Genomic DNA, 14,954 nt, shown 5'->3' with positions numbered 1-14,954 from the left:
AGAGAGAGAGAGAGATGGGCGAGAGAGAGAGAGAGAGGGGCGAGAGAGAGAGAGAGAGGGGCGAGAGAGAGAGAGAGAGGGGCGAGAGAGAGAGAGGGGCGAGAGAGAGAGAGAGAGAGGGGCAAGAGAGAGAGAGAGAGGGGGGGCGAGAGAGAGAGAGAGAGAGGGGCGAGAGAGAGAGAGAGAGGGGCGAGAGAGAGAGAGAGGGGGGCGAGAGAGAGAGAGAGGGGCGAGAGAGAGAGAGAAAGGGGCGAGAGAGAGAGAGAGGGGCGAGAGAGAGAGAGAGGGGCGAGAGAGAGAGAGAGGGGCGAGAGAGAGAGAGAGGGGCGAGAGAGAGAGAGAGGGGCGAGAGAGAGAGAGAGGGGCGAGAGAGAGAGAGAGGGGCGAGAGAGAGAGAGGGCGAGAGAGAGAGAGGGCGAGAGAGAGAGAGGGCGAGAGAGAGAGAGAGGGGCGAGAGAGAGAGAGAGAGGGGCGAGAGAGAGAGGAGCGAGAGAGAGAGAGAGAGAGGGGCGAGAGAGAGAGAGAGGGGCGAGAGAGAGAGAGAGAGGGGCGAGAGAGAGAGAGAGGGGCGAGAGAGAGAGAGAGAGGGGCGAGAGAGAGAGAGAGAGAGGGGCGAGAGAGAGAGAGAGAGAGGGGCGAGAGAGAGAGAGGGGCGAGAGAGAGAGAGGGGCGAGAGAGAGAGAGGGGCGAGAGAGAGAGAGGGGCGAGAGAGAGAAAGGGGCGAGAGAGAGAAAGGGGCGAGAGAGAGAAAGGGGCGAGAGAGAGAGAGGGGCGAGAGAGAGAGAGGGGCGAGAGAGAGAGAGGGGCGAGAGAGAGAGAGGGGCGAGAGAGAGAGAGGGGCGAGAGAGAGAGAGGGGCGAGAGAGAGAGAGGGGCGAGAGAGAGAGAGGGGCGAGAGAGAGAGAGGGGCGAGAGAGAGAGAGGGGCGAGAGAGAGAGAGGGGCGAGAGAGAGAGGGGAGAGAGAGAGAGGGGAGAGAGAGAGAGAGAGAGGGGAGAGAGAGAGAGAGAGAGAGAGGGGCGAGAGAGAGAGAGAGAGAGAGAGGGGCGAGAGAGAGAGAGAGGGGCGAGAGAGAGAGAGAGAGGGGCGAGAGAGAGAGAGAGAGAGAGAGGGGCGAGAGAGAGAGAGAGAGAGAGAGGGGCGAGAGAGAGAGAGAGAGAGGGGGGCGAGAGAGAGAGAGAGAGAGAGGGGCGAGAGAGAAAGAGAGGGGCGAGAGAGAGAGAGAGGGGCGAGAGAGAGAGAGAGGGGCGAGAGAGAGAGAGAGAGGCGAGAGAGAGAGAGAGAGGGGCGAGAGAGAGAGAGGCGAGAGAGGAGAGAGAGAGAGGAGTTCATGTCTGGCTCACTCTCAGTCTCAGTGTTCTCATTCACCCTCATCCCCACACACCAACAGACACTCTCACAGAGTGAATGTGCGAATCTGAATGAGTGAGCATCCTGAGCCTGGGAGTGAGCTGGACACAGACTTTATCATGACCAATTTAACACTGTGACTTTTTTTTCTCCTCAACTAAGTTGTTCCTTTTCATAAAATCATCTTTTTTAAAAAAATATAATTCTTGTTTAATGCGTCAAACTATTTTTCCAAAATTTGCTCATTTGGCCCATCATCAAGTGTGAGAAAAATTGAAATGTGGCCCCCCACCATGCAAAAAGGTTGGACAATCCTGCCCTAAATGTAAGTGACAGAGTAGTAAAATGCAAGTTTTAAAAAGTAACTTTAAGAGTTCGCCTTTGGCTCAAGTTTATTAAGAGAGTAGCCATGTTTGAAAGATCAGGAATGTCCTAAGTCTGGCCTTGGCTTGAGCTGAATACAAAACATACAAACTAGGAGCAGGGCAATGGTGAACCTACAATAATAGGCTTTAGAAAAGAGAAAAAAGGATCAGTCTAGAAACATACGTATATTAACATTGAATGAGGAACAGATTGGGCTCAGGCTTGGCTATGATACTCCTGCAACTAAATAGCTTGGTAGCACAGCATCTAGGATTCATATTTCTGCAATGGCTACTTGAGTGATGCACTGGAGTCACCCAGCTCTCATTTTCTCATCAAGGAATCCACACCTTCCAGAGAGATGGAAGTAATTGCAGGGGGGGGCAAAGAAATTCTGGCGGAAAGAAGTAATTTACAATTTAAAATTAATTGCAGCCATCAGTTCTTATGGTTATAAGCTTTTCATTCAACACCAGCAGAACATTGCCCCACAAGACAACTCAGAGATAGAAAAACCATCTGTAATACAGTAAGCAACTTTTAACAGTTTGGCTCTTTAGCAAGTTAAATGCTAGACAAAAGCAAGGGGCATTACAATGTACCAAATTTTTCCTTTTAAATTTGAAAAGTAACATCCTTTCTCTGTCCTCATGTTTTTTTGATGCCATATAAAATTCAAAGACAAACTTGTATTTGGCCTGTAAGTAACCACATGGAAAGACTGCGTATACTGAATCAGGACAATTATGTAGGTTAAGCAAAGTCAAGAAGAAATCAGAACCACACATAAACTGCATGCAATTTTGCAAGACATTTGATCAGATTTATTATGAACATACGAATTAGGAGCAGGAGTAGGCCACTCAGCCCCTCGAGTCTGCTCCGCCATTTAAAACGATCATGGCTGATCTGATTGTAACTTCAACTCCATATTCCCGCCCACCCCAATAACCTTTCACCCCTTGCTTAAGAATCTATCAAGCTCTGCCTTGGAAATATTCAAAGACTCTGCTTCCACCGCCTTTTGAAGAAGAGAATGCCAAAGACTCACTACCTTCAAAAAATTTCTCCTCATCGCTGTCTTAAATGGGCAATCCCTTATTTTTAAACAGTGAACCCTAGTTCTAGATTCTCCCACAAGAGGAAACACCCTTTCAGCATCCATCCTGTGAAGAGCTCTTAGGATCTTATATGTTTCAATCAAGTCGCTTCTTACTCTTCTAAACTCTAGCGAATACAAGCTTAACTTGGCCAACCTTTCCTCATAAGACAACCCTCCCATTTCAGGTATTAGCCTAGTAAATCTGCAATTAAATATCAGGAAGACCAAAACCACAAACCAATTTCCTAACCATTGATTTCAGATCGACCCTGACCACTGTCTCAGGCTGTTTGCAACCTTATTGTCCTATCTGTCTGCATGCTAACTTGCAGAGTCCTGTTCACCCAGCACCCCTGTACTTGCTAATCTACACTGACTCCCAGCCCACCAACATTGAAAATTTTAAAATTCTGATCCTAGTGTTTAATTTGTCTATGGACTTGCTCTTTCCTAACTCTGTAACCTCCTCCAACCCAAGAGCTCTGCATTTCTCCAAATCTGGCCTCTTATGTCATTCCTTGCTTGTCACCCTAACATTGGGCAGATGTGCCTTCAGCCATCTAAGTCCCAAGGTCTGAAGTTTCCTCTCTAAACCACACCAACTCTTCCCTCTTTTGTTCTCCTTTACGACCCTCCTTAAATCCTCTCTTCGATCAAGCTTTTAGCTACCCCTCGTAATATCACCACCTTCATGCAACCATGAAGCATCTTGTGACACTTCCTAAAGTTAAAGGCACTATATAAATGCAAGATGTTGTTATTGTAACAGCCACCCTTTTGTTGTTTTGACAGTTGGGGAGGAAGACCTTGATAGGAAAGGAAGTGGGAAAGAAGATGGAAAAGAGAGAGAAGAAGAATGAATGCGAAAGAAAGAATGAAGAAGCAAAATATACACAGACAGACAAGAATGAACGTCCTGTAATCTGGGATTGTGGGAAAAATTTTCCCCCCGTTAGGGAAGAAGTGCAGGAGTGGCCGCTAGCAGGCGCGCCTCCAGTCGGCCCCCCGATCAGGGGTGCGCCACCATTTTACGAGGGCGGGCCAATTAAGGCCCACCCAGCATGACGTCCGCCAGAAAGCACTATGCACTCCCTGCGCAGGCGGGGGGAGGGGGATTCCTTCAGCCAAGAGTGCACGCTTTCGCGCATGCGCACAAAAAAGCACACTCATCTCCTGAGATAAGTGCTGCCTCAGGGAGATCGCCTTGGAACTAAAACTTTTAGGACAAATGTTCAAAAAATTTCCCTGACATGTCTCCTCGTGTGACACTGTCACATGAGTTGGACATATCCATCATTTTTACTGAAAGCTTTATTAAATATTTAAAAGCCCTCATGAAACCTCATCCTACCTGTGGATGAGGTTTCATGCTTTTTCTTAAGCCCGTCAGGGCTCCTGGCCTGCCTGCCAACTCTAAGGTTGGACAGGCAGCCCTATCAATTACCTAAATTAGTTTATTAATGGCCTCAGTAGGCCGTTGACAGGTCAGTGGGCACGCAGCTGACTCAGCTGCACCCCTGCTGACCTGAAAATGAGTGAACTGCAACAATTGTTTGTTCCTGTTTGGCGCAAAAGTAAAACAGGAAAGGTGGCCAAACCATGGCCTACAAGGGAATTAAGAGGTAGTATTAGATCCAAGGAAGAGGCATACAAATTGGCCAGGAAAAACAACAGACCTGAGGATTGGGAGCACTTTAGAATTCCATTCAGCAAAGGAGAACCAAGGGATTCATTGAGAAGGGGAAAATAGAGAACGAGAGTAAATTTGGGGGAACATAAAAACTGACTGTAAAAGTTTCTGTAGGTATGTGCAGAGAAAAAGATTGGTGAAGACAAGTGTAGGTCCCTTACAGTCAGAAACAGGGAAATTTACAATGGGGAACAAAGAAATGGCTGACTAAGTAAATACATACTTTGGTTCTGTCTTCACAAAGGAGGATACTAATAACGTACCAGAAATGTTGGGGAACACAGGGTTTAGTGAGAGGAAGGAACTGAAAGAAATCAGTATTAGTAGGGAAATGGTGTTGGGGAAATTGAAGGGATTGAAGGCCGCTAAATCCCCAAGGCTTGATAATCTACTTCCCAGAGCACTTGAGGAAGTGGCCCTAGAAATAGTGGATGCATTGGTGGTTATTTTCCGAGATTCTGTAGACTCCAGAACAGTTCCTACAGATTGGAGGGTAGCTAATGTAACCCCACTAAAAGGGAAGTAGAGAGAAAACAGGGAGTTATAGACCAGTCAGCCTGACATCAGTAGTGGGGAAAATTCTAGAGTCCATTATAAAAGATTTAATAGCCGAGTACATGGAAAACAATGGCAGAATCGGACAGAGTCGGCATGGATTTACGAAAGGGAAATCATGCTTGACAACTCTTCTGGAATTTTTCGAGGATGTAACTAGTAGAGTTGATGAGGGAGGGCCAGTGGATGTGTTTTATTTGGACTTTCAGAAGGCTTTCAACAAAGTCCCACATAAGAGATTAGCATGTAAAATTAAAGCACATGGGATTGGGGGTAGTGTATTGAGATGGATAGAAAACTGGTTGGCAGACAGGAAACAAAGAGTAGGAATAAACGGGTCTTTTTCCGAACGGCAGGCAATGACTAGTGGGGTACTGCAGGGATCAGTGCTGGGACCCTAGCAATTCACAATATATATTAATGATTTAGATGAGGGAATTAAAATGTAATATCTCCAAATTTGCAGATGGTATAAACCTGGGTGGGAGGGTGAGCTGTGAGGAGAATGCAGAGATGCTTCAGTGTGATTTGGACAAGCTGAGTGAGTCAGCAAATGCATGGCCGATGCAGTATAATGTGGATAAATGTGAGGTTATCCATTTTGGTAGCAAAGACAGGAAGGCAGATTATCTGAATGGCTATAAATTGAGAGGGGGGAAATGTGCAACGAGACCTGGGTGTCCTCGTACACCAGTCGCTGAAGGTAAGCATGCAGGTGCAGCAGGCGGTAAAGAAGGCAAATGGTATGTTGGCCTTCATAGCGAGAAGATTAGAGTACAGGAGCAGGAATGTCTTGCTGCAATTGTACAAGGCCTTGGTGAGACCACACCTGGAATACTGCGTGCAGTTTTGGTTTCTTTATCTGAGGATGGATGTTCTTGCTGTAGAGGGAGAGCAGCGAAGGTTTACCAGACTGATTTCTGGGATGGCAGGACTGACATATGAGGAGAGATTGAGTTGGTTAGGATCATATTTGCTGGAGTTCAGAAGAATGAGGGGGGATCTGATAGAAACCCATAAAATTCTAACAGGGTTGGAGAGGGTAGATGCAGGAAGGATGTTCCCAATGGTGGGGGAGTCCAGAACCAGGGGTCACAGTCTGAGGATATGGGGTAGACCATTTAGGACTGAGATGAGGAGAAACTTCTTCACCCAGAGGATTGGTGAGCCTGTGGAATTCTCTACCACAGAAAGTAGCTGAGGCCAAAACATTGTATGTTTTCAAGAAGGAGTTAGAGATAGCTCTTGGGGCGAAAGGGATCAAAGGATATAGGAAGAAAGCGGGAGCAGGCTGTTGCTTTGGATGATCAGCCATGATCATAATGAATGGCGGTGCAGGCTCGAAGGGCGGAATGGCCTACTCCTGCTCCTATTTTCTATGTTTCTGTGTAAACTTGAAATAGTAAAGAAGCCATTCAGTCAGTCACAATAAACATTGAGAGGTTTGACCAGAAGCTGTAGTGACTGATGACTGATTGTCTGCATTCCTAGATCAGTTTTGTTTCATCATAAATTAGCTTTTTGAAGTAAAATACTGGAAATAACCACAGGTAAATTCTGTCAACAACTAAAATTATCTATGGATAGAATTTGTTCCTAAAATAGCACCTTCTTCTTTAAGAACACAAAATATTATTTGAACAAAACTTATCTAAATTGGTGGGTCAACAAGGTCATATAATGTGTATGTTTGAAGTAACGTTCATTGCATTATTTAAAATCTGTTCTTGGCTGAAAGAATGCCAAATCTTAATGAAATAGATGTCACATTTAAGAAAGCAGACATTATCTCAATGTAAAACAATAAAACGTGGCAGGCTAACCAGTATCTAAATGGTTTATGCCCAGTTCATTTCTCTTCAGTAAAAGTACTTGATGGAACATTGATGAAAAAATATTGATGAAAAAGTAAGACATATTTCTAGCAGAATATTGCAGGTCATCTTTAGATGGTTTGTCATCTCAAATAACATTTACTAAGGTAATCCACATGGTTCTACAGTAGATATAAACATACTGCAATATTGAAAATTTTCATTTGTGACCTAGCAATTTACTCGATTGATTTAAAGGATTAGCACATTTATACACAAGTGGTTTACATTTTTCAGGAGTTATCATATGCATTAGTGCCAGGCCATGATTAATGCAATCAAAGGCATTAAATTTGTAACATGATCAATTGCAACATCAGTATAATGAAGTATAAACCAACAATAGTAATAGCATGCAAACTCAGCCAATCAAAACCCAATTTCTCTTCGTCCTCCTCTATTGCATGATCATTTTGCAAGCTGGAGTTTCAAACTGATATTCAAAAAAATGTATTGCGCAATATCACCAGGCCTCAGAATAACAATGACCCAGCAGATCTGTTAAGCACATTGGACAGTAGAATTTTATAATATTTAAAACTACTAATTATTTATGAAATACAATAAATGCTACAGTCCTAATTTATGGGGAATAAGCCATTCATAAAGTTGACGTGATTCCTTTACATTTGTACCTCCATATTCAAGGCACCACTTCATTTTTATTCCTTAATAATTCTGAACAAGCACCATTTTGGTTTTATTAGCATTTAGGTTTGACTAGCAATAATCATGTGGAACCATAAACATTCCTAACCTGAAAAATACAGAACAGAAATCAATCATAGCAGAATATATTTGTAAATATAGTGAATGGATACCAATTTCAGTTTCTTCACTACCTACATCTCCATGAATTAACTGCAGTAAAGTATAATTCAAAGCCTGGCATTCTAATATACTACACTGCTTTGCTTATTATCAAATAAGATAACTGATCTTATATCAGATCAATGACCAAGCCTTTCCCACTTAATGATTTCTTGAATTCTTAGCATATCATATTCAGTTAGCAAATTTCACAAAAGGAAGATAAACATGCTTGATGGTGTTAATAAATTATATAATACACAAAACTGATCTGGCAATATAGGCAATATTAGCTATTTTTTGGAAAATTAATCGTAGGTAAAATGGCTAAATTATGCATTGATTAAAGTTAGGTTGTTTAACAGGATAATCAATATCTTGAATGTAATTTTGAGTGTCATATGCAAAAAAAGGCACCCTATGCTGCATGTAGATACTTCTGCAAGAGGCACATACCGGCTCACTGATGCTCAGTTTGGGTTCCACCAGGACCACTTAGATCCTGGTCATATTACAACCCTGTTCCAAACATAGACAAAAGAGCTGAACTCAAGAGGTGGGGTGAGAATGACTGGCCTCAACAAAAAGGCAGCATTTGATCTAGCAAAACCAAAATCAACGAGAATCGGGGGAAAACTCTACTGATTGGAGTCATACCTAGCACAAAAGGAAGGCAGTTGTGGTTGTTGGAGACCAATCATCTCAATCCAGGATATCGCTGCTGGGGTTCCTCAGGGTGCTGTCCTAGGCTCAACCATCTTCAGCTGCTTCATCAATGACCTCCCCTCCATCATAAGGTCAGGAATGGGGATGTTTGCTATTAAGTGCACAATGTTCAGCACCATTCATGACTCCTTAGATATTGAAGCTGCCCGTGAACATACGGAGCAAGACCTGGACAACATTCAGCTTGAGCTGATAAGTAGCAAGTGACATTCACACCACACAAGTGCCAGGCAATGACCATTTTTAACAGAAGAGAATCTAACCATCTCCCCGTGACATTCAAGGGCATTATCACTGCTGACACTATCAACATCTTGGGAGGGGTTAACATTAACCAGCAATTGAACTGGACCAGACATATAAATACTGTGTCTACAAGAGCAGCTCAGAGACTGGGAATTCTGGAGTGAGTCACTTCTGACTCCCCAAAGCCTGTCCACAATCTACAAGGCACAAGTCAGGAGTGTGATGGAATATTCTCCACTTGCCTGGATGAGTGCAGCTCCAACAACATTCAAGAAATTCAACACCACCCAGGACAAAGCAGCCTGCTTGATTGGTACCCCACACCACCTTAAACATTCACTCCCTCCAAAACCGACACACAGTGGGCAGCAGTGTATACTATCTACAAGGTACACTCTAGCAACTCACCAAGGCTCTTTTGAAAGGACCTTCCAAAACCACGACCTCTACTATCTAGAAGGACAAGGGCAGTAGATACATGGGAACACCAACACCTGTAAGTTCCCTCCAAGTCACACACTATCCTGACTTAGCACCACGTTACCGTTCCTTCACTGTTGCTGGGTCAAAATCCTGGACCTCCCTTCCTAACAACATTCTGGGTGTACCTACACCACATGGGCTCCAGCAGTTCAAGGTGGCAGCTCACCACCATCCTCTCCAGGGAATTAGAGGTGGGCAACAAATGCTGGTCTAGCCAGCAACGCCCACAAAAGAATGAAGAAAATGCCATCTTGATAGACAAGAGAAATCCTTTACCCAAAACCAAAGTAGACATTAGTCCATTTGCATGTACAAATAAAAGGTGCTTAAGGCCTGCTTCTGATCCTAGCTGCAACTTTGTTTTGCCTTGAAACAAACAGCATCAGTGCTGATTGCCTCTGGAAACCCATCACTAAATTCCACGCAAGTCAAAATAAAGTAAGCACTTATCATAATCATTGCTGCTCCCAATCCAGAGATCTCAACTTCACCCTCCAGTGCCTCACTGCCCTGATCCTGACCTGCTAGCCTCACTACTTTCTAACATCAGTCCCCCCATGCCACAACTGTCTTCCTGAAGTTTGTGATGTGATTTTCCTACCTGAATGCGCTCTGCACCTGCACCACCAATCCAATCATACTCCCAAGGCCTGTGACCATTCAACACATCATCCTCCAACAGTATTCCTGAGGCCTGTGATCATCCCATTCAAAACCCCCATCCCCAACAGTACTCCAGAGGCCTGCAATCTTCCTACCCAATCCCACACTGAACCTTGGTCACTGACTCCAAGGCCCAGTCATTCCTCCTCCAGACCCACTAAATTAGAAATTGGAGCACTACCCTATGTAAACTCCTCCAGCAGCACCATCTACATCATGATGAGGACAGAAGCCCAAAATCAGGGGCTCTTCAGACCTTTTCACTTGAGCACATGCTGTTAACATTGTGCAGGTAAGGTGCTCAAAGATAAGAATGGCCGCATTTCTAGGCGCTGATATTTAGTAATTACATCAATGCACTTATATCAATATTGATACAACGGTAATTATGTTTTCAGGATTTGTTTTTACTCTTCATATATTGCTTACCTGTGTTTAAGGTGTGCTTCCAAATCACAGCGCTGCATCACTTCTTGACAATTACTTTCAAAAGGACAGGACACCAACAGTTTGTCTAAAAGTTTGTGAACAAGAATGCTGGACCTTTTACACAGTTTAAAGTGAAGCCTTTTGCGGTCCAATGGGCAGAAATTCTTCTCTCGCAAAAAGTTACGGAGGCACTTATGACAAAATGTATGTCCACAGGGAGTATCTAGTGGCTGCAACAGAGGCTGGAGACAAATGTGGCAGACGAGGTCATCATCCATTTCATGCTGGTAGTTGTACAGATGGTTCTCCCTTGTCCAGTGCTGTTGACCACACTCAAAGCATAATGGGTTTAAAGGGGACTCCTGTTCCTCTGAATCAATGTCACCATTAGTAGTACTCATGGTAACTCACTTTGGCACAGTTGCTGTCAATCAATTACTCATCTACAGTTAACAGTCCATGGTCAGATATTCAAAAGCAATTTATTCTGGTCCCAGCGATCAGATCCTCATTGTTCTGTGAAAAAAAAATCAAAGAGTTCATCTTCCAACAAAGGAAAGCCATTTTATTAAATTGTCTTATCATCCTTAAATGTGAGGAAGAGTAGATAGAGTTTAACAAAATCAAACATGAATACTAACACTAAAGACAGTTCATTTTTTTCATATATAAAGAGAACAAGTTATTCTACTTTATAGCTCCTTTACATAAAATGCAACCTAGCTCCAAATAATATTTAACTTTATTGTAAAAGATTGTTCACTTGATATTCAATTAAATAACCAATTAATAACCCATGGTGAAAAGCTCTCATGTAACATCTCACAAAATAGAATTACTTTGAGTAAAATTTTCAACTTGCTGCCTTGGTAGAAACTGGCACTCGGGATCTGTCACCCATTATACAAAAATCAGGCGGTTCACATAATGAGAGGTTAGAACATTGCGTGCAGCATATGGCCGAGCAGGTGAGGCTCATGACCAGAGTAGGCCACTTGAAAAAAAGTCTCTAACAATGCCCTTTCCCATCACTCCCTCATTTCCTTCACCATCCTCTATGTCTCAAAAAAACTATCCTAATCCCTCTTCTTTGCTCAGTGTTTCTATACACCTGCTCAAAAGCTGTCGGGCCTCCACTACGATGCCCTTAACTGTATCGGATTCCAAAGAATCTCTTACTCCCACCACTCACTCTGGTAGAAGAGTCATTTTTATGACCTGAACTCAGAGCTTTCAGGCCTTTGTACTTTGTACTAAACCTATGCACACTCACACAGTAGATCCCTCTCAGTCAAAATTCTAACATGACCAATCATAGCTAACACCAAAATCATCACCAAAAACTTCCAAACCTCATTCCCTGGCTAATTTCATCTTCATTTACATGACAAGAGGGAATAGCTTGTAAGCATTGATCCCTTCATCGATGACACATTGTGCAAGTGAGAACTTTCCATTTGAAGCAGTTGATTTATTCCCTATGCAGCCTGAACTCTGAACAGTGTGACATGGCAAGCTTCACAGAATGCTGTAAGCTTACAATTAAAGGGATGCAGTCACTTAGAAGGTAAGTGCACCATTTAAGGAAATAAAGAATGGTGAAACCCCATCATGGAGACATGAAACAGAATGTAGGAACAAACAGAAAAACATTAGCCGGGATTTTCTGGCCCCATCATGGCAGGGCTCGCCACGGGCGATGCGGCAGTCCAGCCAAAAGTCCATCGACTTTCAGCAGGACCGGACGATCCCGGTGGCAGGTAGGGCTGGAAAATCGCACCATCATTGCCCATAACCTCCTTTGATGATAACTACCCTGATTTTAAAAAAGTTACCCTCTCTAAATATATGTTGCATAATAAAAACCTCAGAACGATGGGAAAAAAATCTCCAATAAAAAGCAGTGGCCTGGATTTTGCAATGCTAAAATTGCCAGTGTCGACTATTACTACTCAATGAAACTGACTGAAACAGGAAGAATAACGTAGAAATCCAAAAGTTGCTGCTAGTTATTCCAAGCTCCTTCAGAAGTGCTGAGGTCCCTCAAGAGTGCAGTTTCTAAGCAATCAATGAACTGATGAACTTACATTTTTATGCTGTTAGTCTCCTTGTAAAAGCACTTGAAAAAGTGTTTTCCCTCTGGTGCAGCTGTTTCATCAGACTAATGGATGTCTGGGATTTCAGCCAAGACTTTTAATGCATTCTTGGCTCAGATCCCAGACATCCAAGCATTACATGATTGGCAGCTCTTTGTCTGTGATCTATTCTGTCCATTGCACAATGTTTATTTACATAAGATAAAGAGGTGTCAAGTGCTTGCAGTTTCAGCATTATTTAAGGAAAGTAGAAAGTTATGTATAAATAGCTGTTTTTTTTAAATCATTTTTACACATGCTATTGTTACTATAGGGTTTAGTGGTTCTGTACAAGTGTATCTTGGAATGAAAGTGCCCATGAAGTGGCACGGAGATTATGAGTGGCCACTGGGGGTGGGTGGAGGGCATAAATTGGAATGGACAGTATAATGGGTATGAGGTGGCATGCAACAGCATGAATAGGGCAAGGGGAGTGTGTGGGGAAGGAGGGGGTGTAAACTAACAGGCTGTTTTTGTTTCATTTATTTTATTGCAACTGGGATGAAGATCCAGAGCCGCCTCAGCGCCTGGCAGCCCTTGGAACAAAAATCCCACATTTGCGGACACCTTCTCCTGAGATGGGCATGCCAAGCTGGGAAGTTTCCTGATTGCCACTACCCACCTAGGCTGAAAATCTAGCCCAGTTTGGCCAGCATTGACACAAAGGAGCTTTTCAGCCTAATTCCACTTTCCAGCTCTTGGTCCGTAGTCTCATATGTTACAGCACTTCAAGTGCATAGTCAAGTACTTTTAAATGCCATGAGGGTTTTTACCTCTACCACTTTCAGGCAGTGAGCTCCAGACCCCCACCACGCTTTGAGTGGAAAAAAAACAAACAAACATTCTCCTCAACACTCCTCTAATACATCTACCAATTACTTTAAATCTATGCCCCCTTGCTGCTGGCCTCTCTGCTAACAGAAATAGGTCCTTATAATCCACTTCATCCAATTGCCACATGGTTGATCATTTTCATCACTCGGGTTCTGATGTTCCTTTATATTCTTCCCATGGTACCTCATTTCAGCGTTTTAGTGATAACTGTAGGTGTTACTTGTTGAAGCATTTCCATTTAAAAAATTATGCAATGAAGATCTAGAAGATGTTATTCAACCTTAAGTCATCTAATGACATTCATCAACCTTATCCCTACAGTTTAGTCATCTAAATCTTTAACTGGAATTAACAACCTTGCAACTCCTTCCTTTATAACTACACTTCTACTATTATCAAGAGTACAATTTTTATTTTTTCAACATCACTACATTGTTGTTTGATATACACCCAGCTGTTATGCCCCCCACAGCAATGAATTAGTCTTCAAGTGACACATCATGATTTATGCTTACACTAAGTGAGTCATATTGCTGTGCTATGGCAATATAATATGCAACTGATATGTGTACAGGCTGTTCCAAAGGAAGAGATAATTGGACACAAACAGCTTGCTGGTTATTTTTGCAGATCAGGCACAAGTGAGTTTAAAAGGCGATGTGTCACCTTCAACAATGTGTTTTTTAATAACAGCTCTGGCTAAGATTACAGGAATTACATCGCCCCTCTGTCGAATTGTAACCAAAATAGAACTTAAGTTTGCTTTGAAGCCACTGAATTCATGAATCCATATTTCTACCAGAATTTGGTTTCCAAAATAATTTGCTACATACTATGATATTGTTGACAAGTCTACAGAATGCTGTACTGCTATTTATTTTGCGGTCATTTTTTGATTAAAAATTTAAAAAGAAACTAGATAAAACAGTATTTCAAAAACAACAAAGCTGAAAATCCAGTATGCTTGTGGCGTATTCCTGCTGTAACTCCAGCAAAAATGTCTTCATAAACATTTAAATTAGTCCAGAATTTGCAAACAGTCTTATGTCATAGATTCCATGGGGCCTTGTAAAAGGCTTCTGTCCCTTGCAGTATTGGAGAAGCTGGGATATTCCCACCATCAGGAGTTCCTGGATCCATGGCCCCACGGGAATCCAAGACATCATTGCGCCAGGTTTGGCTGATGGCTTTGATCCATGAAGATTTAAGGATAGTAGAATTTCTTTAAAAAAGAAAGCAATTTTACCAAAAAAAGACCATCCTTTCTGCAGGGCGGCATTCTTTGCCTTAGTTTGCAGTCTTACATGTGCCACTGATGGCACAGGTGCCTGCCCCATTGCTATACAATTGAATTGACCCCCACTTAACCACATTAACTTTGGATTGACGGCAGATGTCCTGGTTGGATGCATCCTGGCACTTCCACTGGCATGCATCCGTCCTCTGGCTTTTGGCTCCAATCACTTCAGTCATTAAATACCAAATGCAAGGTACATAGATTATTTTCATTCACAGCTTGCCCAGAACTAAAACACTTATTTGTTTTATAAAGCTCTTATTTCATGTCAAATTTCCTATATGCAGATCAACTCAATACAGTCAAAAGTTTTGTGTCTAGCATCTTCAAAGATGACACACTTGAAATCACTATACATTTATATGACAAAAATTGTAAAGGATTCAAATACCCACT

At 42.8% G+C, this 14,954-nt stretch overlaps 1 protein-coding gene across 1 annotated transcript in view; it reads right to left on the bottom strand.

Annotated features, from left to right (window-relative positions):
* Positions 1–14,954, bottom strand: part of lnx2a (ligand of numb-protein X 2a) — a 221,609-nt gene that overhangs the window by 149,663 nt on the left and 56,992 nt on the right. The window contains exon 2 of the mRNA XM_041199424.1: positions 10,293–10,808. Coding sequence (XP_041055358.1) covers positions 10,293–10,693 — 401 coding nt within the window. The 5' untranslated portion in view covers positions 10,694–10,808. The remainder of the gene's footprint in view (positions 1–10,292; positions 10,809–14,954) is intronic.

Source organism: Carcharodon carcharias, chromosome 11, assembly GCF_017639515.1.
Source record: "Carcharodon carcharias isolate sCarCar2 chromosome 11, sCarCar2.pri, whole genome shotgun sequence".
In the NCBI taxonomy this organism is placed as follows: Eukaryota; Metazoa; Chordata; class Chondrichthyes; order Lamniformes; family Lamnidae; genus Carcharodon; species Carcharodon carcharias.
Note: the sequence above shows the minus strand (reverse complement) of the source record. Positions and strands in the feature narration are given on the sequence as shown.